This window comes from Artemia sp. Qi Xiang Cuo, chromosome 6 (assembly GCF_049724085.1).
Source record: "Artemia sp. Qi Xiang Cuo chromosome 6, ASM4972408v1, whole genome shotgun sequence".
In the NCBI taxonomy this organism is placed as follows: Eukaryota; Metazoa; Arthropoda; class Branchiopoda; order Anostraca; family Artemiidae; genus Artemia; species Artemia sp. Qi Xiang Cuo.
In genome coordinates, this window is record NC_142799.1 from 49378871 (window position 1) to 49402460 (window position 23590).

General features: G+C 38.7%; 1 protein-coding gene across 1 annotated transcript; it reads left to right on the top strand.

The window, feature by feature from the left end:
* The first annotated feature begins 8375 nt into the window (after nucleotides 1-8375).
* LOC148951323 (uncharacterized) lies at nucleotides 8376-8777 on the top strand. The gene has a single exon (XM_089091064.1). The coding sequence runs from the start codon at nucleotides 8376-8378 to the stop codon at nucleotides 8775-8777; it is 402 nt and encodes a 133-aa protein (XP_088947190.1).
* The last annotated feature ends 14813 nt before the right edge of the window (nucleotides 8778-23590 follow it).

The following is a 23590-nucleotide window of genomic DNA, read 5'->3' on the forward strand; positions in this document are numbered from 1 at the left end:
TTCTTCTTTTCAGCAGGCAGGCTATTCAGTCAATACTATTTAGCCCTTTTCTTTTTGCTTCACTCTGTGGGCTACAGAGCTACTGGCTTGGTTGTCTCTTATTTAATAGATATTCTCAGATATCTTTCAGTAGATCTTTCGACTCAAGGAGTTCAAACATAAGATGATAGATATCAATTTCTGTGCTCAGTGTGCAGGTATAGTTGGCTAGGCTCTTGGCTGATAGTGAGATTTTGTGGTGTTTGAAGCATTTTAACAGTTTACAAAGCAAGGTATGTTGTGCAGACGTCAGCATATTACATTCAAATAGGCAATGGTCAATTGTTTCGTTATTCATATTACAATGCCTGCAAAGACGGGACAGGGGAGTTGAAACACTTGAAATAGAAAACTTATATGAAAATGCAAGAAAATTTATTCTATTTTTTCCAGAACGAATTCTATGATAAATTTTAGAGAGGTACTTATTGGGAAAAGGGGAAGGGATGTGATTATTCTTATTAAAATTAATATCTGATAGCCTCCATCGGTAAGTATCTCTAATTGGGATTGGTCTCCCACTTGTCTGGTCAATATTTATAGCTTTTTTTGCTATTTCATTAACCTGATGATTACCACTTATGCCAGAGTGGCTAGGAATATACTGAAAATAAGTTTTTATGCCACTTGAAGCAAGATTATCTATAATACTGAGACACTGATAAGTGTCAATCTCCAACTTATATTGAGGAGCTGAGGCCAGCAACTCAAGGCTCTATAGAGAGTCAGAATATATCGATAATATTATTTGACTTTGCAATCAAATGTTGGTTTTCCTTAAGGTAATCTAATGCCATGATTATGGCATTTAACTCAGCAGACATTATAGATAAATTATTAAATAATCTCTCGCCCATTGCAATTTTCAGGTGAGGAAGGAAAACACCATTTTCAACCTTCTCATTTATTTTTGACCCATCAACAAATATTTGGAAGTGATTTTTATAGGTAATTGTATTAAGTTCTTCAAATTTTTTCTGGACAAAAGCAATGTGGGTTAAATCTTTATTCCACTTTGGGAAGTCAGTATTTATTATGGGACTTGACCAATTCCATGGGGGGGATCGGGGGAAAGTGGGTGCAATAGGCTTTTCTGGTATGGGGAACTTCTCTGAATATTGGCATACTCATCTGCAATGCCTCTATACATGGCTAGATTTCTTAACCTATTATGTAGTGTGTGTGAGCTATTTGATTCAATTTTTGTAAGATGTTTTGTCAAAAAAAAGCTACGTCTCTCCCTTATTGTTGTTAATCCACTCTCCATAAGCAGAAACTTGGTGCTTGTGGGTTTCCTAAGACCAAATATGAGACGTATTATATCATTTTGTTTTGTTTCAATTTTTTGCATCTGGGTCTTTGCACATGCACCATAGACGATAAGCCCATAGTCAATATGAGGTCTTATATGTGATTTATAAAACTGGAGTAAGGTTTTCTCCTTACAGCCCCAGGGTGTGGAAAGAAATCTTTTTAGTATATTGGTTTTTCTATAGCATTTTTTTATTGTGTTTGAATTGTGGAGGTGGAAATTAAGTTTTTGGACAAGCATGAGACCTAGGTAATTAATATGATTATCTTCTGGAATAGCTGTTTTATTTAGAGTTAGTTTTGCATTAACATGTTTTCGCTTTCGGTGGAATTGAATTATTTTTGAATTGGTAGGTGCAATGGGTAAATCTGAACGTTGAAAGAATTTTTCAAACTAGAAAAGTAACTTCAGCAGATTTTACTGTGCAATCTCAAAGGTGTAGCCAGATGACCATAGCACCAGATCATCAGTATATTTTAGATTCGTGTGGGGTAGGTTCATGTTTAAGAGATATAGGGCACATAGGAGGCAACTGAGGACTGCTCCGTGAGGTAGGCCTTTGGTTATTGTCTTTTGGGGTGAAGAGGCAGAACCAACACAAACGATGAAACTTCGCACTTCTATAAAGGATTTAATAAAAGATACTAGCTTAGGGGGTACTCCAAGGTTTGCAAGTTTGTTTAAAAGGATTTGGTGGTTCACATTGTCATATGCCCCTTCAAAATCTAGGAAAGCTGCAATTAGGACATTATTTTTTTAGAAAGATTCATTGATTGCATTTGTTATCAAAATGAAAGCATCTGTTGAGGAGTGGTGTTTCCTGAATCCAGTTTCAGTGTGAAGGATCATAATATTTTTTTCAACAAACCAGAGGAGTCTCTGATAAATTATTTTCTCCATTATTTTCCCTATCACAGGAGTAATCATTATAGGCCTATAAGACTCAGGGTTTTCTTTGGGTTTATTTTTCTTTAGGATTGGTAGGAGGGACGAGAATTTCCATATATTGGGGAACATAGAAGATGCCCAAGCGTGATTATAACAATTTAGCAGTTCTTGTTTTTATGAAGGGGTGAGATTCTTTATCCATGTAGGGTGTATATTGTCATAACTGCCGCTAATTTTGGTCCTAATATGATGTATTGCATTATTCAATTCCTGGATTGAAAATGGATTAGTTATATACTCGGATCCTGGACGTGGTTGGTAACATGGGTTCATAGGAATTGGGGACAGTTTGCTTCGATTATTTGATGTTAGCTTATTATTAAAAAGAGTTGCAAATAGTTTAGCTTTTTCATTAGCATTGTCATAATGGGTATTATTATGTATAAGCTCATACAGGAGTGGGTTGGGGGAAGTCTTCTTCGCACAGATGTGGCTTATGACCTTATGTATAATTGGCTCATGTGTTTCTCTGGAGAGATTATTTGCAAAATTATTCCAGTATTTATATTTAACATCTATTATAGTCCTTTTTAGATTATATTCTGCTTGTAATTTTTTAAAATATGTAGTAGGTGATGTTTTTTTTATGAATGCTGTCCTAGCTGCCTTTTTTATTCTCCATTTATTTCGGCACTCATTTGTTCACCATGCTTTAGGAATGTGTTTAGGAAATGTTTTCTTAGGTGTTGTCCTGGGGATAGCATGATTAGCTGTATTTATTAGTAAAGATGGCAAGGCTTCATCATGTGTGTCAACTGTTGTGTTTGAAATGCATGAATTTTGGGTGAAACTTGTAATTTCATCATTTAGCTTATTTTGGAACATAGACCAATTTGCTTTAGTGTTGATACATTTGGCGGTATGAGATAGAGTTTCAGCAGGTTCATTTAGGGAGCAAACTACAGCAAAGTGGTCAATACATAGACTATCAATTTTGTGTATGTAAATTTTATTCAAAATATTTAATGCCACAATTTGTAGGTCAATTGTGGAGAGTCTGCCACTTTTGGGGTTGAAATATGTATTCAGGTTTGGATGGGTAACAACAGCTAATTCATTATTATTTGAAGTCACATGCTCAATGAATTTACCAGCTTTATTTGCTGGTTTATTCCCCCACAAAAGGCTGTGGGCATTGAAATCTCCACAAACGATAATATTTTTTAACATATTAAAATTATTTATATTATTAAAGAAATCCATGGCATCTGTAGTTTGGTCATTAGGGTTATAAAAGCTTATTATGTAGGTTTTTATATTATTCAACCAAACACTGATACCAATTGCACCAACATAATTTGCAAAATCTGGAAAATTGATGCCACAGAATTTTATATTATTTTTAACTAATAAAGCTACCCTACCTCCTTTTCTCTCTGAAGATCTATCCTTTCTGAGGATAGTATATCCCAGAGACTTAATTTGTTGATTTTGGGTTAGATGAGTTTCCAGGAGGCAGGTAATATGAATGGAATTATTATTCATAAAAGATATTAGTTTGTTTAGCTTATTTTCTGTGAGTGATCTCACATTCCATTGGAGTATTGATATATGTTGTGTTGTTGATTTATTCTTCATATGACTGTGTATCAATGTTCAGCTTTGTTAAAAGTAAAGCAAGATCTTTTTTTGCTTGAGTGAGCATATCACCAGGGATGTAGATTTTTGGCAATTCTGCAATGATTTTTGTTTTCTGTAGTTGATGTATGTTCATGGCCTGAACTGCATTACAGTTTAGAATGAATAAGCATATATTTGGGGATTGCATTTTTGGTTGTGCATCCTGTTTGTTGGTTAAGAGATTAATTCCTGGTAGTGTTTCTGGTTTGTTTCTTCTTGGGAGGGGGGGCCAGGATGACCTCATCTCACCGGACAAGGAGGCTTTTTGACTTGGTGATTCCTTCTGATAGGGATGTGAGCTAGGGGGCTTAGAAGATGGTGTTTTATATTGGGTGCTTGATGCATTGGGGGCGTTTGACTTGGGGGTTTTGGTAGGTTTCATTACAGGCTTTATTTGGTATTGTTGGGCAGCATTTGCTTGCATTGCTGCAAAGGGGTATGGGATGGCCTTCTCTGTTGCTATTTGCAGTGTTAGAGCTCTTTTCTTATATGCAGGGCATAGTGATTTATTTGTAGATTCATGTGGGCCTTGTAATTGATGCATGTAGGCTGAGTGTTGTTGCAAGTTGTCAACTCTTTAGGATGGAATGCTTTACAGTTACTACACTCTGGAGAATTTTATTGCATTTATTTATTGTGTGTCCCAGTTTGAGACACTTCTGACACTGGATAGGCTTAGGTTTGTATTCCTTGTTTGGTTTGATTTGCCCAAATAGGAATAATTTTTCTTGGATATTAATTTTTTCCTTCAGTGTAAATAAGAAGAATCTACTTGTTTTTAGGCTAGTGGAGTTAGGTTCGCCGAGTTAGGTAACATCTTCAACTGGGACTGTGTTGCCAGCCCTATCTGAGAGCCCTTCTTTTAACTCCTGAATGCATATTTCTGGGGGAACATTATAAACTACCATTTTTGCTGGTGATTCTTTTGGGTTCCTTTTAGATGCATTAATTGGGGTATTCAGAAGTGATTTTAAGTTAATTAAAGTGTCTGCTGATTTCTGATCTTGGACAGATACTAGCAGAGATCCATCACGGTTAATATTAAGGGAGAACATTGATTTTAGCAACTTGAAAATTGCAACTCTTATTGCAGTAATCTTTCTTATTTCCAAGGGGATAGTAGCAGTAATTTTAAGGTAAATTCCTAAGTTTTTGGAGGGAGGATCTTGGGCAGGGGGAGGGTAAATGCTATTTAGCCAAATGTTTAGCCAAGCTGATTCCAGTTTCATTCTCCTTTTTCCGAATTTGTAGCCAGCAACAAAGCGCAGTTGCCAAACGTTAAATATTAGAAACACCATTGATTACGTTTGCTCGTCCGTTTTGGCGTATTTTTCGTGACAATTTGTGCAGAAGGGAGCAATAGCAAACAAACTAGAGGCCGAGTTGGTACCAGCGGGATTTTAATCCTTAAACTGCTGGGAATAGATAATTTGAATATTGCACTTCCCACATTCTGTCTACCTCGAAAATTGTCAAGGCAATAAATTTAGCGTTCTGAGCATCGACGAGATACACTTCTTTCATTTGAGCGCCAGGAGAGGAAAAGCTAGCAGAAGAGGCGATAGTACCTGTGGCAAGTGCTCTAGTGGGATCTGCCGAGAGTTATGTGTCCAAAAGAATTGATAAACTTCCGCTATTTATCCCGAACCAGAAATGGCGAGCAAACGGATGCGTGTTAGCCCGGTGAAGGGTACGGACAAGTGTGCAGTCTGTGAAGATAATTTGAACGAAAGTTCTAAAGCTATTAACTGTGATGATTGTGAGCGATGGCTGTGTGCAGAATGCCTTGATCTTTCGGAACCAGAATATATTTTATTAACGAAGATGACTCGTCGCATGGGCTGTGAGTGGAAATGCCCTATGTGCAAAGGCAACCCAAAAGGCAGTGATAATGCCTCTGAAATAGTGAAAATTGTTGACAGTAGCATAAAAAGGTCACTAGGTGGTCTTGATGACACAATAAAGCACCTGGATGTGAAAATCAAAGAAGCGGTTGAAGACTCCTTTTCAAGCTTGAAAGATGAACTGAAAGCTGAAATTTACACTAAGTTCACAGGCCTTGAAGATAGAGTACGCTCCCTGGAGCAGCACTCGGGAGCTGCCACAGACCAAAAAGTGTTAAAAGACCTTGTAACTGCTGAAACAACTGCTCTAAAGGAAGCCCTAAATAAACAATTTCAAAACAGGGTGAAGGCACTAATCTTTAAAGACCATAACAGACAGAAGAGAAGATTGAATATAGTGGCCTTTGGGGTTGCTACTCGAAGCGATGATGCCCAGTTTGTCCGGGAGCACCAAGCTAACGAATATGGTTTACCTGGTGTCCCTATTTCAAACATCCACCGCCTAGTGAATCCTACTGTCTCCGTAACTCAAAATCCACTACGCCCACCCCAAAGGATGTTCGCTGTCCCCAACTTAAAGATTAAGAAGCCGATTCTCCAGAAATCGTTTGAGAAAAAAAGGGGCAGTTCAGTTCAGAAATGATGCATCGAAAACAGACCGTGACAAAGGACAAAAGTTAATGAAGAACTATACAGAAGGCGGGCAGGTGTTGAATCAAATATTGTGATTGAAGACAACAAGATTGTCCCAAAAAACTTCCAGCAGCCTCCAGCTGCGCTGGGGTCGCAGGTGATGGAGATCTAGGAGTTGATGCCTGTAAAAACAATGTAAATAGTACTGTACATAGAAACTTTAGTGTGAGTGATTCAAACGCAAGCCCCACATTTGAGATGGATAATGATGAATCGTTTGCAAGTGCATTATCACGTATTCATAGCGGAGAACCTTTGGATAGTTCCACTTTCGAATCTTGCGAGTCGGAATTTAGTGATATTGGTGATGCCCATATTGAAAATGAAGAAGGACTATTAATGCTTTACAGTAACGTGGATTGCATCACCACAAAAATAGATGAAATAAAAGCTGTAGCTTCGGCAAGACCTGAAGTGAGTGTGTTTGCCTTCACTGAAGTTAAACCAAAGTATACATCAGTGCCACCGACTGATGTGCAAATCCAGATCACCGGATTCAGAATAATCTCAAACCTGTAGAAACCAGAAGGAAGAGGAATTGTCCTGTACGTCAAATCATCAGTGAAGGTAGGAGACCTTAATCCTGGTTCTCAGTATGAGCCGTGGGTGGAGCAGGTCTGGATAAAAATGGAGCTAAAGGTTCACCCCTTAATTATAGGTTGTATTTATAGAAGCCCAAGCTCTCTCTGTCAGAAAACTTCTCACCTCGCGATTGCGAATTCTATAAGTTCGGTGATGAGTCGTCCTTGCCATTACATTGTAATTGCTGGAGACTTCAACCTGCCTCAGATCCAATGGATTAGTGGTTATGCCGCTACAGGAGATAACGATGACCAGATTGGCACACTCCTCGAATGCCTACAAGATCATTCATTGTACCAGACAATCAATTTTCCGACTAGGTACAGAGAGGGCCAGAACCCATCTCTCTTAGATCTCCTATTTGTCAAAGATGAGGAGGCAATCCAAAGTATAGACTCAGAGCCACCTTTTGGCGCAAGCTACCATGTATCCATAGCTTGTCGACTTAAGTTGTACCCGGAGACAAACAATTTTAGAAAACATGTGTTTACAAATTACAACAAGGTCAGGCAAGATTTGTCTAACCAAGATGGGCTTTTGTCGAAAAGAATAATGTAAAGGGAGCTTGGCTTGAGATGAAAAGGGTCCTCAGTGAGACAATCGCAAAACACACGACAACCACTTGGAAACGAAGACCAAGAACGCTCCCTTTCATCACACGAGAAATCAAGCTAGCAGTCCGGACGAAAAAGAAGTTCTGGAGAAGGTACAAGGACGTGCCAACGCATGCTAATCATGACAAATTCAAACAAATACGAAACAAAGTCCGCTACCTTACAAGAGAAGTTACTAGCAAGTATAAGGAGTCTTTAGCTTCAGCATCGAAAACAAATCCAAAGAAATTTTGGAAGTATGCCTCCACTTAAAAGCCCGGAAGACATTCGGTAACTAAACTCTCAGTTAATGGGAATACCATAAGCAACCCTGGAGATATAGCTGAAGCTCTGAACCAGCAGTTCAAGTCAGTTTTTACACCCCCAGATAATGCCACCTTGCCACAAATGCCGGAATATGATATTCAGAAACCGATGCAAATTATTACTGTCGGCACTTTGGATGTTGAATCACAGCTCAAAAGATTGAACCCAAATAAGTCAGTTGGCCTTGATGGGGTACACCCTCGAACTTTGAAAGAGGCTCATGTGGAGCTTGCCCTCCCCCTAGCAAAACTGTTCCAGAAGTCTCTTGACACGAAACAAGTCCCTCAAGATTGGAGAAATGCGAATATTACACCTGTTGACAAGGGTGGAAGCAGGAACTGTGCTGCCAATTACTGACCTATTAGCATCACCTCGACAGTCTTTAAAATCCTAGAAGGAATTGCGAACACCGCTGTTATGAAACACCTGATTGACAACAAACTACTTACCGATAGCCAACATGGATTCAGATCTGGACGCTCGGTCGAGACAAATCTTATTGACGCATATGAATGTGTCACCGAACTGCTAGACCAGGGTATCCAAGCTGATATGATTTTATTAGACTTTGCAAAGGCTTTTGACAAAGTTTGCCATCGTCATTTGAAGGCTAAACTTTTAGCTACCGGGATACATGTGGAGGTTGTTGAATGGGTGATGCAGTTCCTCTCAGGAAGAAAGCAGAGAGTTAGAGTGTTTGGGGATAACGGGCAAGAGTTTTTATCAGAAGTTGCTGGAGTTGATAGTGGCGTGCCCCAGGAACGATCTTGGGCCCAACACTTTTCAACATTTACATTAATGATGCTTCACGGGCTGTAAGAAATAAGATGAGCCTCTATGCCGATGATTCAAAGCTCATTGGGCCCGCGGAGTCTTCAGCAACTTGAGCCATCATACAGGAAGACCTGGATGCACTTTCCCTTTGGGCCCGTCAATGGAAGCTTGAGTTTAACATCCAGAAGTGCAAAGCGGTTCGGGAAAAAGAATGAGAAGTGGCAGTACCATATGAGTGAGAGGGGGATGGATCTAGACAATCGATTGGTTCCTCGGTAGCTGAAAGAGATTTGGGAATAGTCGTCGGTGAAGAATTAAAATTCAACAAACACACACAAACAGCGGTTGCCAAATCATCTCAGACCCTCGGAATAATTAAGCGTACAGTACGTAGCATATCATCCAAAGTCATGACGAAGCTGTAACAAGGGTCTCGTGCGACCATTGCTGGAGTTTGGGATGTGTGTTGCCACGCCGCTGAATAAGGGTGACCAATAGAAAATAGAGTCTGTTCAAAGGCGCGCAACCAAAGCTGTTAACGGATGCAAGAACTCGACTATCTATCTCGCCTGAACAAACTACAGCTCCCAACACTCGTCTACAGACGGCGGAGGGGCAATGTCATTATGGCTTACAAGCTACTGCATGCTGATTCCTCTTTCAGAGTCCTTTACAACTTGACGAATCATCCAGGACAAGAGGGACAAGACAAGAGTCTGCTGTGAGCTCAAGAAGAGAGCTCACAGCAGACTCCGCAACCACTACTTCTCCAATAGAGTGGTGGGCCCCTGGAACGGTCTTCCCAATGCAGCTATTACCGCTCCCTCTGTCAATCATTCAAGATCGCCATTGATAAGAATCGGTCCACCAAACCATGGAAAAAGAGTGGAACGCCGCCGAACTAGTGACTCCCCATCTTCACTGACCAGCGACTCTATAGGATCCTTCCTTATTTCGCTGGACAATGCGATTTAAGGTAATTTTAAGGTAATTTAAGCTAAAGCCTAACCTAATGTTTAAAAAAAACCTGAATCCCCTTGAAAATGACATCAAAGCAAAACTGACATTGTTTCTGAGTGGCTTCTGGTTTTTATTTTATTTTAATTGCAAATTTGTTTTCATAATAAAATTTTACTATTATGACAAATAAAAATTATAATTAGCCTACCATTTCTGAATCAGCTATTAATGGGATTTTTTTCTCACTTGGAAATTTTTTTAGAAATAAATTTTAAACTTTTGGTTAATCTATCAAATCTAAGATAGGGAGCGCTGTGGACAGCTCTTTTTTGTCCTGCCATCTATTAACTAGAGTTCCTCAACTTAGTTTAAACTGGATAGGGAGCATTGTGAACAGCTCATTTTCTTCTGCATATGATTCATAGTGCCATCATAATCATCATTGTGTATATAAACAAGTATCAACAAGTAGCCTATATTAAATAACCTAATAAATTGAGTATATAATAAACCAATTTGTTGACAATTGGCTAAAGTTTGTTGTGTTTTATATATTTTAATTAGTTTCATTGAGTTTCATTTGCTGATTTAGTTGAATATATTACGTTCAGTAAAGCTAAGAGAAAACACATAAGCCCACTTAAAGGCCATGACAGATGTGCTGCTTGTTCTACTGAATTAGATGAGGGGTCCTTTGCCGTTGAGTGTGATATTTGTGAGAAGTGGATCTGTGGTGAATGTCTAGACCTGTCCCCTGGTGAATATAAATTATTAAGCAAGATAATGCAATCCCTTACCTGTTCCTGGTCATGTCCAGTCTGCAAAATTAACCCTCCTCCCCCCTTTATTGAACAAGCTATGATAAATAACTTAGCATCTGTTATGGATAATTCCTTGAAATCTTTCCGGGAAGATCTTAAGAAGAAATTTGCCACCACTAGTCAGTAGACCCAAAGACTTTCCCAACTGAGAATTGACATTAAAAGTGACATTTCTGCCCAGGTTAGTGATATTGCAAACAGGGTATCCCATATTCAGGGCTGCCACCGAGGTCAGTATTTCCCTAAAAGTCACTATTTTTGAAAAGGTCCCTAAAAAGTTACTATGTTTTAAAAAGTTCCTAAAAGTTACATTTTTGAAGAGGATCCTTGAAAAGCACATCAGGCCTATGAACTGCGTTCCCCTCATAATGCGTAGTGGTTGGCCATGTGCGAGATTATTTTGTTTTATTCTATGGTGCTTGGACTTTTTTTTTCATTCCCTTTTCAAATAATGCTTAAACGTGCGAAAACTTGTAATAAAATGGTTTTGTCAGATACACATCTGACACACATGTAGACACATCTACACATATGTAGTGTAACAAAAACATGATTTGTGTTTCACCTGATCATTTCACAGTTGCAACCATACTTCTTCTTGTCTTAAGAATGTCCAGGACACAGTTTTGGCTGTTTCAATGGCATGCTAACAAAGGCCATGGTAATATCCACTTTGTAGCACTGTTAGATATTAATGAGATTTTAATGTTATTCAGTGTTGAAGGTCTTGGCAATGGGGAAGTGTAAGTTCAACTCCACTTGGTTAAAAAAAAGTCGACGACTCGGGACAATGCGTCGGTGACTAGTGTGCATCGAAAAAGAAATGATGAGGCTTTTTGTAAAGTTTGTTACAAGACTTTAAGTTGTGTTGAAGGGTGGCAAGCAATACTACAACATTCCCAAGGAGCAAAGCACGTCGAAAATGTGAGAGCTTTGCTGAATCTCTTGCAGCGAATTCTTCAGCCAAGATCTGCTGCCTGTAAACATTCGACTCTTGCTTCCGGAAAGGATTGCCAAGTTGAACTGCAAATGATTGCAAAGAGAGATGCGTCGCTAAAGGCAGAACTGATTTGGGCTCTAAAGAATGTGATATCAGATATATCAGCAGCTTTGTGCAACGGTCTTGGTGATGTTTTTAGAGCAATGTTTGGAGGTCCTGCTGCTAAAGACTTTAGTCTTGGGCGAACCAAGCTTGGTTATATAATAACAGAAGCATTGTATCCCTATTTTAGAATAAGGCTCCTTGAATATATTGGCTCTTCCTTTTTCACATTGCTATATGATGAAACAACAAACGCCGAAGGTGTGAAAGAACTGAACGTCATGATATGATATTGGTCTGAGCTGGCAGAAAAAGTTTCCTGCTGTCATTTGGAGACTTTCTTTGTTGGAAGAGCCACAGCAGAAGATCTGGTAGCATATTTGCAACAGTCCTTGGCTAATGCTGATTTACCTTCTGCTAATCTTCTGATGTTGGGTAGCGATGGTCCAAATGTCAACAAGAAAGTGTGGCGACTTTTTAATGAAGATGTTAAGTTGCTACGTAGCGACAGAGGCCTCATTGATGTTGGTACCTGTAGCATTCATATGATTCACAATGCTTTTTTAAAAGGCTTAAAAGTTCATGGACAGGCTGTTCCTGACCTTGAATTCGTGTGTAATACTTTTTTCACGGGTGGCCCCTACGTGCAGAGGAATACACAAAGATATAATGTTCCCTTGGGCTTCCGGCTCATCGTTTTGTGAAACGTGTTACCTCCTGGTGGCTTACTCTTGGAATGAAGAAATGAGCAGGCTTCTACTTATCCTGCTGAGTAGGTGCTTGAAGCTTGATGTTCTAGCGGATATTCACAGGAGATGGAGCGTCGTGGTCGCAGATTTAGACGTGTTTGACAACTTTCTTTCCTTAGAAAACGTAGTGTGGCCAAGGAGTTGGAGAATGACTTGCAAATCTGTCAGAGTTAGAACGTGCTATTTTGCACCAAGGTCAAAGAAGCCTACGTTTCTGCGTCCAAGCATATTTTGCAAAAGATGCCTCCACCTGGATATGTCTTGAAATATTTACGTTGCCTTCGCCGTGAAAGTCGTAAGCTTCCCAGAAGTTCCTCCAACTTGCTGAAGATCTGTCAAGTGACGCTTTTCTCTGTAAACTGTGACAGAGTCAAAGATGAGTGGGCGCTACTACAGCTTGAGCCTGAGCCGACAATTGCCACACATAGTGTTGAAGAATTTTGGAAGTATTTTATTTTACCTGAAAGACGGTCAAGGTAACCCAAAGTACCCCCAGATCTCTGGGGTAGTAAAGGCCAATTTATCCCTGTCACATGGCAATGCCGATGTCGAGAGAACCTTCTCAAATTCGGGTCGTATTTTAACTGAGGATAAAACCTGCATGGGTTTGAAGATGCTAAATACAAGGCTAGTGATTTGTGATGGTATGAAGAGATACGGAAACCGACCTGAATGTTTGCCAATTACGCGAGAGCTGCTTGATCTTGACCGGACTTCAAGTCAGAGTTACAAAGCCCATCTTCAAAATGAGCGTCCGAAAAAAGATGAAATGGAAGCGCGTCGAAATGAGGAAGAAGAGAAACTTGCCAAGCAGAAAGAAAACGAGCATTTGATAGCAAGCGAAAAGAAGAAGATTGAAGCATTGGAAGAAAATCTCAAAGACATAAAATCGAATCCCACTGAACAAAGAAAAGTTACTGATAAGCTGATCGAGGATGCTAATGAAAAACTAAAGAAGGTGATAAAAGCAAAAGACCTCGTGGAAATTGGGATTGCCCAGGCAATGGTTGAAGCAGCAACAAAAAGGCTAAGTGAAGAAAGAGAAACTGCCAAGAAAAACGAGTGCATACAGCAGAAAGTGTCAAAAAGGCAGGCAAGCTTGATTTCGTCACTTCTCCCCAATAAAAAGAAGTGATTTGAAGGCAGTGATTTCTAAAGTCAGTACTTTGCAATTTTCAGCTCTTGTTTTGGGTTTTCTTTCCTTTTTTTCATTGTGTCCTTGTATATGAATAAAGTCAATGTGTCTGAGAAAAAAAGCTAATGATGATCATCTAGACCTGAATTCAGTGTCTAGTTTTCTGAAGCTAACTTGTAACTGTGCCAAAGCTGGCGATCTTGACCGGTCGTTGTTATTTGTGGGTCCCTAAATATGGTCACTTTTTTTTACTTATGGTTACTATTTGGTCAGTCACTTTTTTTTGCTTCAAAAGTACGTAAAGAAACTATTTTTTTTATGGTCAAGACTTGGTGGCAGCCCTATATATTGAAAATTCTGTACATTTGGTTTCCTCTGTTTTTACCATTCAGGACTTAGTGGCTTTTATAGTGTCTTCTAAGTTGTCCCAACTTCCAGTAGCCCAATTAACCAAAACCAATGTTTGTCAAATAGCACTTTCAGAGCGCCAGCGTTTTGAAAGGCATCTTAACATTGTTGCATCTGGTATCCCCACCCAGACTGATGATGCAGTTTTCCTGTACAATTATCTATTATGAAATTATGAAGTTGGCATTGGTGCCCGCCCCCTCCAGGTCAAGTAAAAAGACTCTAATAACCATCAACCATCTGGTAGCCCCCCTCCTTTTCTCTTCTCTGTACCATCAACTGAATTTAGAAGGCAAATAATACAGCAATCCTTTGAAACAAAAGGATCAATCAGTTTCTATGGTGATAGTCCAAGGGAAGATTGCATAAAACATAAAGCTCTAGTTGAGGGGCTGAAATGCAGAATAGCAAAAGGAGAGGCAGATGATTTGTAATGGTGTTATCATCCAAAAAAACTTGCCAGTGGGAGCAACCCCCCAACTACTCCAATGTCCCACTAATGTATGTGCCTCCTTCTACCTGTGTTAATTGTTTAAGTTTTTATGGAGTTGCATCACCAAATTCTGTCTCTCAATGGTCTAGTAGTGAATATAATAATAATGTTTCCTTGTCTGATGCTGGCATTTCCGCTGTTTCTTCAGCAACAACTTGCTTACCTGATGTTTCTTCTTTGTCATTTCATAGTGCTGTATCTGACAATCATAACTCCTTTAATTTAACTGTTATCTTAACTCCTTTAATTCCTGCTTCCTCTCAGATTCCTACCTCTCAGGGAATGAGGTTCCTTAGCTTTAGTGTTGATAGCCTCCCTAATAAGCTTTCTGAACTTTCCTTTTGTATGAAATCTGAAGGAGTGGACGTTGCAGCAATTACAGAAGTTTCACCAAAAAATACCTTGTCAGTCTTAACTCCTGATGTAATCAAAATCAATGGTTACCAATTATTTTCTAATCTGAATTCCCCACTTTGCCACAGAGGAGTGTGCCTTTATATTAGGGATGGACTAAATGTTAGTCAAATTCAATTCAATTCTCTGGATACTGATGGAATTGAGTCGTGTGGACTAAAATACACAATCAAATAATTTCAGCTGTAGTGGGTGATGTTTATAGAAGACCCAGTTCTCTGTGTGTTTTGGAATCTGAATATAATTTGGCTACTATTTTGTCTCATGTGGTGTCCAAATTTGGCAGCTATGATCTTGTCCTTATGAGGGACTTTAACCTTCCTAAAATCCAATGGATGATGGATCTGGCTTTTGTAATAGAGATTCTCTTTTTCGTCTGCCCTCTCTGATAATGCCCTCTGTCAAACAATCTCACAACCTACTTGTTACAGGGAAGGTTATGTCTCCAACATTCTTGATCTGGTTATGCTCAGTAGCCCTGACCTTCTTATTAAGAATGTAATAACCACACCTGCTGGTAACAGCAACCATGTAGTAATTATTTCAGAGCTATGTCTGCCTACCAAACAACGTTCCTCTAAGCAACAAAAATATGTAAACTACAAAATATTCTCTGATAAACTTGTCAAAGTCAACTGGAAAATGCTTATTACTGATGATATTGAGGAGTGTTTGTCAAATGTAAAAACAGAAATTGTAAATGTTGAAAATTCATGCACCAGAATTTTTCAGGTAAAACAGGCAAAAATTTACTTTTTTTAACTACCAATGTAAGCAAGCTTATTAATCAGAAACACAGAGCATGGAATTGGTATAGAAAAAATAAGACAACAGAAAATTATCTAGTCTTCAAATCCTATTGTAACCAAACAACAAACCAAATAAAGGAGTTGAAGAGAAGGTTTGAGGAAAAACTGGCTGAGGAAGTTAAGGATAACCCTAATTCTTTCTGGTATTATGCTACTCAAAAATATAGCAGCAGATGCATAATCCCAGATATCCTGCACAATAGTAAATCAGTTGCTGATGCTGAACTTAAAGTTGAACTTTTCAACCAATATTTCTCTTCTGTTTTTTTTGTCTAACTCCAGTATTCTACATCCTACACCTCCTTTATATGATGTATCATATAATATGTAACCAATTCCGATTACAGATACTTTGGTTCTAAAGGAACTCATATCCCTCAAACTGAATAAATCTACTGGTCCAGACAGCATTCACCCACATATCCTACATGAATGTCGTATAGTCTTGTGTCAACATCTTTCACTGCTGTTCAATTTATCATTAAATCTTTCTAGACTATCTTAGGACTATAAAACTGCACATATCATTCCTATTTTTAAAAAGGGTGGAAAGGACCTTGCTGAAAATTATCAACCCATCAGCATGACTTCAGTAGTTGTTAAGGTTCTTGAAAGAATAATCAATTCTGCAGTTGTTAAACACCTTGAAGCAAACAATGTTTTACACAGTTAACAACATGGCTTTTGTTTTGGAAGATCTGTTGACACCAGTCTCTTTGAATCATATGACCATATCACCAAGTTGCTTGATATTGGGATGCCTGCTGACATGATTCTGCTTGACTTTTCTAAAGCTTTTGACAAAGTTTTTCACAATCGACTTTCAATTAAATTATGCACAGTAAAGCCTGAAGAGAAATCCCTGCTCTGCATCCTTGATTTCCTTTATTTGCATAATGAATGTGTTCAGTTATTTGATGACTCTGGTGATTGTATTCTTTCTTCCTCAATGCGTGTTCTGAATGGAGTTCCTCAGGGAAGCTTCCTGGGTACTATACTATTTAATATCTTCATCAATGATGCTCCTTCCATCATCAGCAGGAAATCAACTCTTTTTGTAGATGACCTGAAGCTTCTTGGACCAGCTTTGTCCTGTGGAGATCATGCCCTGCTACTAATCTTAAATTGCAGGGTCAATGGGCTGAGGCCTGGCTTCTTGAATTCTATGTTGCCAAGTGCCATATCATTCACTTTTGCAAACTGAATCCTTGCCGCTTTTATTTTTTTGTAGGCCAACCATTCTCCTCTGTAAATAATGAGCAAGATTTTGGTGTCACTATTGACAATGAATTAAAATTCCGCACTTCTGCAAACAGGTCTGCTGCTGGGCTAGTTGAACCTTGGGACTGATTAAGCGTACTATTTCATCTCGTTCCTCTAAAGCCATCAGTCTTCTTTATAAGGGACTTGTGTGTCCTAAGCTTGAAATTGGAATGTCTCTTGCCTCTCCATATTTTGAAAAAGACATAAAAGTTCTTGAAGATGTGTAGAGACGTGCTACTAAAGTGATATCTGGCATGCAAGAGCTTTCCTGCCCTGTAAGACTATCAAAGCTGAATCTCCCTATACTAGTTTACAGGAGAAACAGAGGGGATGTCATTTTAGCCTTTAAGTTATTTAGGGCTAATATTCTCCCAGCATTATTCCCTACTGTTGGTACCAATTCAATAACTAGAGGTCATCACCTGAAACTTGCCAAGCAGTCGATGATTTCTAGAGTCCGTACTCGATTCTTCTCAAAACGTATTGCCAAAAATTGAAACAAACTATCTAATGAAAGAGTTACTGCTGAATTCGTCGATGCTTTTAAAGTGTTTACCAATGAACCTGACGGTCCTCTCCCCAACAGTCCAGCATACAGTGTACCTATCATGATTAACCCAGGGTCTGTCACAAAGTAATTTGAAGTGCTAGATGTTAATGAGTCAGCAGGGCCGGATAATATTCACCCATGGCTCCTAAAAGAAGTAGCTCATGAGATATCAACTCCATTATGTCAAATATTTCAGAAGTCCCTCAACTCAAAGACTGTGCCTTCAGATTGGAAGAGCTCTCACATTACACCAGTTAATGGCCAGTGACCAGTGAATGGCTGCTCGAGTTTAACATTAATAAATGCAGTGTCCTCCATTTTGGCAATAACAATCCTCACCACCAGTATACCATGCGTGACCAGAAGCCGCAGTCTGATATTCAGCTACAAACCAGTCGTGAAGAACGAAACTTGGGAGTACTTGTTTCTGAGCAACTGAAGTTTTACGGGCATTGGTAACAAGTGGTGTCAAAAGCTAATTCGAGTCTAGGCCTGCTGAAACGCACTATTCCTAGCCGCTCCCGTAACTGTCTTCCTGAGACTTAACAAGGCTATTGTTAGGCTGTTCTTGGACTTTGAAATATGTCTGACCTCTCCCTTCTACAAGCATGACACCAGAATAACTGAAGGAGTTCAAAGACATGCCACCAAAAGCATCACGGGTCTGCAAAATATGGCATATGATAAGAGACTGAATCACCTAAAATTACCAACGCTGGTCTTCAGACGTCGCAGATGTGATATGATGTTGACTACAATATTCAACCAAACAACACCCTCCTCACAGAACATACAGGTCAACAGAACACTAGAGCAAACTCACAGAAGCTTGCAAAGTAAAGTCTGAAGACCAGAATGTGCCAAAACTCTTTTACCGAGCGTTTTTCCAGCAACTGGAACAATCTCCAAGACAATACCATGACTGCACCCACTAGTGCCTCCATCAAATCAAGACTTGACAAAGAATGGAACAACAAGCCATGGAAATATAAGTGGGACAGTCCATCCCTCTCAGCATGGGCGTAGGCAGCATATTGTCTAGGGGGGGGGCAGTCGATAGTTTGATGGAGGACCTTTTATCAACTGCTTTTCCCACCAACTGCTTTTTCAGCCATATCTAAAGTAAATTTGAAGGTCTAGGGGGGAGGCAGCTGCCCCCCTCCTCACGCCCATGCTTCTCAGCTGCCAGCTAATACAACATCACTGGTCCATTTCACAGTGACTTTCCAAATTAACATCAATGACGTGGAGTAGAACAGATCCAGCATGGACCTTATTTCGCTCCAATGTGCTAATTAAGGTAATTAAGGTAAAGGCTAGATGCTGAGTGGTCCTCCAGACCTCAATTGGGATGCTACTGAAGATGGAACAGCACCTGGTCACCTCTGAGCCTTGCTTACAACTAGTCATCATTCCGGAGCTCTACAAGGAAAAATCCTTAGATTGCTCCTAGCTGCAATTGAAGGTATTTTAAGGTAGTTACCAGTCACTACCTACTCTACCCAAGTATCTACCCCATAGCTCCATTCTTACCCTGTCTTAGTATTAACATGTGTTCCCTCTATGACTGTCCCATGGGGTGGGACCCAGAGGAGGTTATTTCATGCTTGATTGCAATTTGTACCCCATTTTCCTGTGCTAAAATCATCCCTGCAATACTTCATATTTTTTGCCTTGATTAATTGTAAGCAATGCTGTTTGACAACCTTTGTAATGATTCAGATATGGATGTATTTCACTATTGGAGGTTAAGAGGCTAGTTGAGCCAATCCCTCATTCTTTGTTTCTTACACATGTAAATTTAAAAGCGTGAGAGAATTCTATGTTAATTGTGCTGCAAATCCTTACAAGTGATGACCCAGAATCTAACAAATGGTTGTCCTTTCTTGGTTTTTCAATTTTCCACTAATTTTGTAGATTCCCTTCTTTAAAATATAACACATTTTCCCATTGTTCTACATTGGAAACATGTTGCATGGCAGTAGAATATATAGCCAAACTGTTCTGTAGCTGCTGTGAAAGTATTTTGAGGTACCTATTTCCACTCCTCCCTCTAGAGGGCACTGACCTTTAAAAATTGTTTTGTTATAAAAGGGAATCCTTGCAAAATAGATCTTCTGCTTAAATGAAGTAGAAGAAAAGCATTTTCAGCTTTACAACCTTGGTTTCAAAGATGTCTAAACACATTTCCTAAACTTAGGGGGAAAAACCCATTGATATGGATTAAAATTTTAGTCACATAACAGGAATTGCATTTTCAAAACTAAAATCAGAGAAAAGAAGCTGAAAATTAAGATATAATGTGGTTTTGTCAAAGTTCCAGTAGGTCAACCTGTTAAATAGGTAAATTTCTAAGACTTAGCAATCAGAAGAGGATTAACGTATTAGCTTGGCAATACCTCCTTGAAGTATGTTTTTGCCCCGGATCCATTACTGGAAGTTTACTTCTCCTAACCTAGCCCCTCTCCAAAATAGCCGAAATTGGCTTTTCTTGAATTTTACCTACTTTTTGATGTATATCAGTTTCCCTGCAGATTAAACATGCATGAATTGTCTGTTTACTCTTATTTTTTGTGTGGTCATGGTTAAGACTAATAGGCCTTTTGGTGGTTTTACTTAAATGTTTTTGTTCACTATGCTGTGAGATTTTCTGAGATTCAGAGTAGGTTGAATCTGAAAGACGGCAAAAAAAGCTCGACCAATGCAGAGCAAAACTTAAGGTGGAGTAAGTGAGCTACATGACTACATGCACACCCCACCCCCTCCAGCCTTATCCAGAAACTAAAGAGGTTCTTATTGGCCCTCAGGAAATTTGAAGGTAATCAAAGGAAACTCTAGATGTTTCATCTCACATTCCTTTGACTATAGTCGGAGGATAGTTATTAAACTCCTAGCTGTTGTCTAGCTTCCCATAGTCAACAAGCTTGGGCAGTTAGGCCATAGCTGAACTGACTGACCGGCCTATCCCTCATCAATGCTGAAAATGTTATAACAAGGGGAATTTCTGACTATTTCATTTACATTAACTCTAGAAGGACAAATATTTGTAAATTTTACAACACCAAAACACGTTTTTGTAGCTACCATGGAAACGGTTGCATTTAGGAAACCCGCCTCCTATATATGCTAATATTATGATTAACCAGTTCTTCTAGTCACCAAGGTTTTATTACCTGAACTGGTCGAGGAGATAATAAGGGTAAGTTGATAAATTTACAAAAGCTTACCAGCTATGTAACTTTTTCACATGTTTCAGGAAAAGGAATTTTTGATAAAAACTGGGTAATTACTAAGCTTCTTCGGGCTATGAGGTCAGGTCAGTTTTCTAACGTTGTTTACAAGCTTCATAGCAAATTTTGTCAGTTAGAGCATATGAAAATGCCGAATTTGGCTATTTTCTGATTTAACGTATTTGTCCACTATCGGGGGAACAAATGGAAATGCCATGCTTGACAACAAGTTTACATTGATTCCATTTGCAGTAGAACTACTGAAAAAACAGTATTGTCTGATGGCAGCTGGGACTGCATGAAACACAAGAGGGATATTCTGGAAGAGCTGCTTGTGAGCAAAGGGAGAATTACAGGAAGATCAAGGTTTTGATTAGGAGCTGATTCTAGTGTCTTATCTTGCTAAGCCATCAAAAAAGGTCCTGCTTCTGTCAACTTGCCATGAGGGTACCAGTATCACGTACCCAATCCAGAAGCTTGATTTGACTTAACTTGCTTTATTTACTACTAATCACAAAATAAACTATATACAAGCAACCGCCGGGGGAAGGCTCGAAAAGCCTGATTAAAGACGGCTGCAATCCTCTAATTCTCAACCTTTTACAAATTTCATAAAAAAAACAAAAAAACTAAGACATTAATAATGACAATAATAATAAATTACCTCCCGTTTCCCAATAAATGTTTTTTTATTTTTACTTTAAACGACCCAATGTGTTCAGCTTCCCGAACGCCAACTGGGATATCATTCCAAATAGCCGGAGCCAAATACCGAATTCCGAAACCTGCACCTGTGGTGTCTTGATACTCAACCGTAAAATTTTCCGCCTCTCTAGTTGCATACCTGTGGAGTGAACTATTTACGCGAAAAAAATTTGTAAAAACTGGAGGACATGCATCATTCCAACATCTATAGGCAAAAATAGCAGCTTGGTAATCACGAATCTGACCAATGTTAAGCACTCTTAATTTTTTAAAACATGACGCGGTATCATTCAAATTTTCTATATAATTCCCAAGAAGACGTACCTTTTTATTTTGTAAAATCTGCACTCTTTTGAAGTTTGCATAAAAATTGCTAGACCAAATGACACAACCATAAGAAATATAAGGCGCAACAATGCTATGATACAATAATAAAAGAACCAATAATGGTAAAAAATGCTTCAAACAATGCAAAATTCCGAGACCTCTAGCAACTTTAGCTGCAACAAGATCACTATGGTGCTTCCAAGACAAATTACAATCAAGGTGGAAGCCCAAATAACGCACCTCATGCACCTGTGACAAAGGCTTACCATTAAAAATATCTCTCCATCAACACTCAGAGGCTTACTAACTCTCCTAAAAATCATAAAATTAATTTTTTTAACATTCACTGACAAAAGGCTGAAACTTGTAAATACATAAAATGACTTTAAAACCCTATTTACTTTCAACAATAGATCATCAATCATTCGACTAGACATAGTCAAAACAGTATCATCCACAAAAGTCGTGATAAAACACTCTGGTAAGTAAAAACGCATTGAATCAACATACACAAGGTACAGAAGTGGTCACAAGACAAATGACTGAGGTACACCACACTTAACTTGATAGGGAGAAGATAATGCATCATTTAAAACAACTTGAATAGATCTTCCCTTTAAAAAACTATCAAACCATTTCAGATAATTACCACGAACTCCAAGGGACTGTAGACGTTTGAGTAAAATTTTAAAATCCACCGTATCAAACGCCTTTCTAAAATCAATAAAAACAGTCAAAGGGATTTCACCACGTTCAAAGCATCTATTTACAATATCACCGAGAGAATGCACGGCGTCCGACGTCGAGTGACCTTTCCTAAAGTCGAACTGAGTTTCACTTAACATCCCTGTTTTCGTAAGGTAATCATATAGCCTTTTATGCACAATTTTTTCAAATATTTTTGAAACCAGGGGAAGGATTGATATAGGTCTATAATTTTCAATATCTAGACTAGAAGCTACTTTTGTCTGGAAAACTCTTTTCTGGATCCTCATGTCAGCTAGCTGATTTAAATTACTTCTAAAAAGCATATTTATTAGCCTATTACCCCTTAAATTACAATCTTCCACATGCCTAGACATCCCCCTTAATGCACTAAACTTAACACCCAAATAAACAAATTCTTCTTTAACCTCTAAGACCTTTCCTCTAAAATTAAAATGAACCTCTGAATCAACATCTCCTTTACTCCTAAATACTAATACTACTGATTTCTTAGCGTTCAACTCTAACTCCTTCTTTTCTAAATAATTTTTATTATATCTAATTGCTTCTGAAGGTTATCTCTGCTATCCGCCACTAGAGCTATATCATCCGCGAATAACATGCATGATAGCCTAAACAGATCCAAAGATACATAAAGGGCTCCATTATTTTTCATAAACCTATCTAAATCACTAACATTGAAACACACTTGTATTGAACTAAATTAAAACACACTATTCCCATACAGGTTGTGAAGAGGACGTATCAGAAATTCTTCAGGAACGGTTGATGGTATGAAATTGAAACTTTCAGTGTATTTAGAAGAAACCAAAGGTGCTATGTGCATGCTGCTATTAAAACTGTTCTTACTACGCAGGCTAAAGGTATTAAGGGGAAGCTTTCAAGGAATATTTAGGAGGAAGTTGAACTAAATGAGAACAAAGTATGAGTCTGTTGATTTTCAAAAAGGTGACAAAGCAAATATCTTAAGAATGGCTTACATTATTAAGTTAAGACTTTTAAGGGTAAGTTTTGGCGGGTTTTGAACTAGCCAGAAGGCACTGTTTGTATACTATTAATAGTACCACTTAAGTTATTTGAACTAATGAGGCTCAGTGTATTAGAGGTAACTATTAGGGAACGTTTAAGCAATATCATATATCATATGAGCAATATCATTAAGCAATATCATAGGCAGCGGCGCTCTATAATAGCTAGGAATGTCATTGAAACTTTTAAAGTAGAGC

Excerpts from the sequence above, each read along its gene's own strand:
- LOC148951323 (XM_089091064.1), top strand. The coding sequence starts at position 8,376 with ATGAAACACCTGATTGACAACAAACTACTTACCGATAGCCAACATGGA.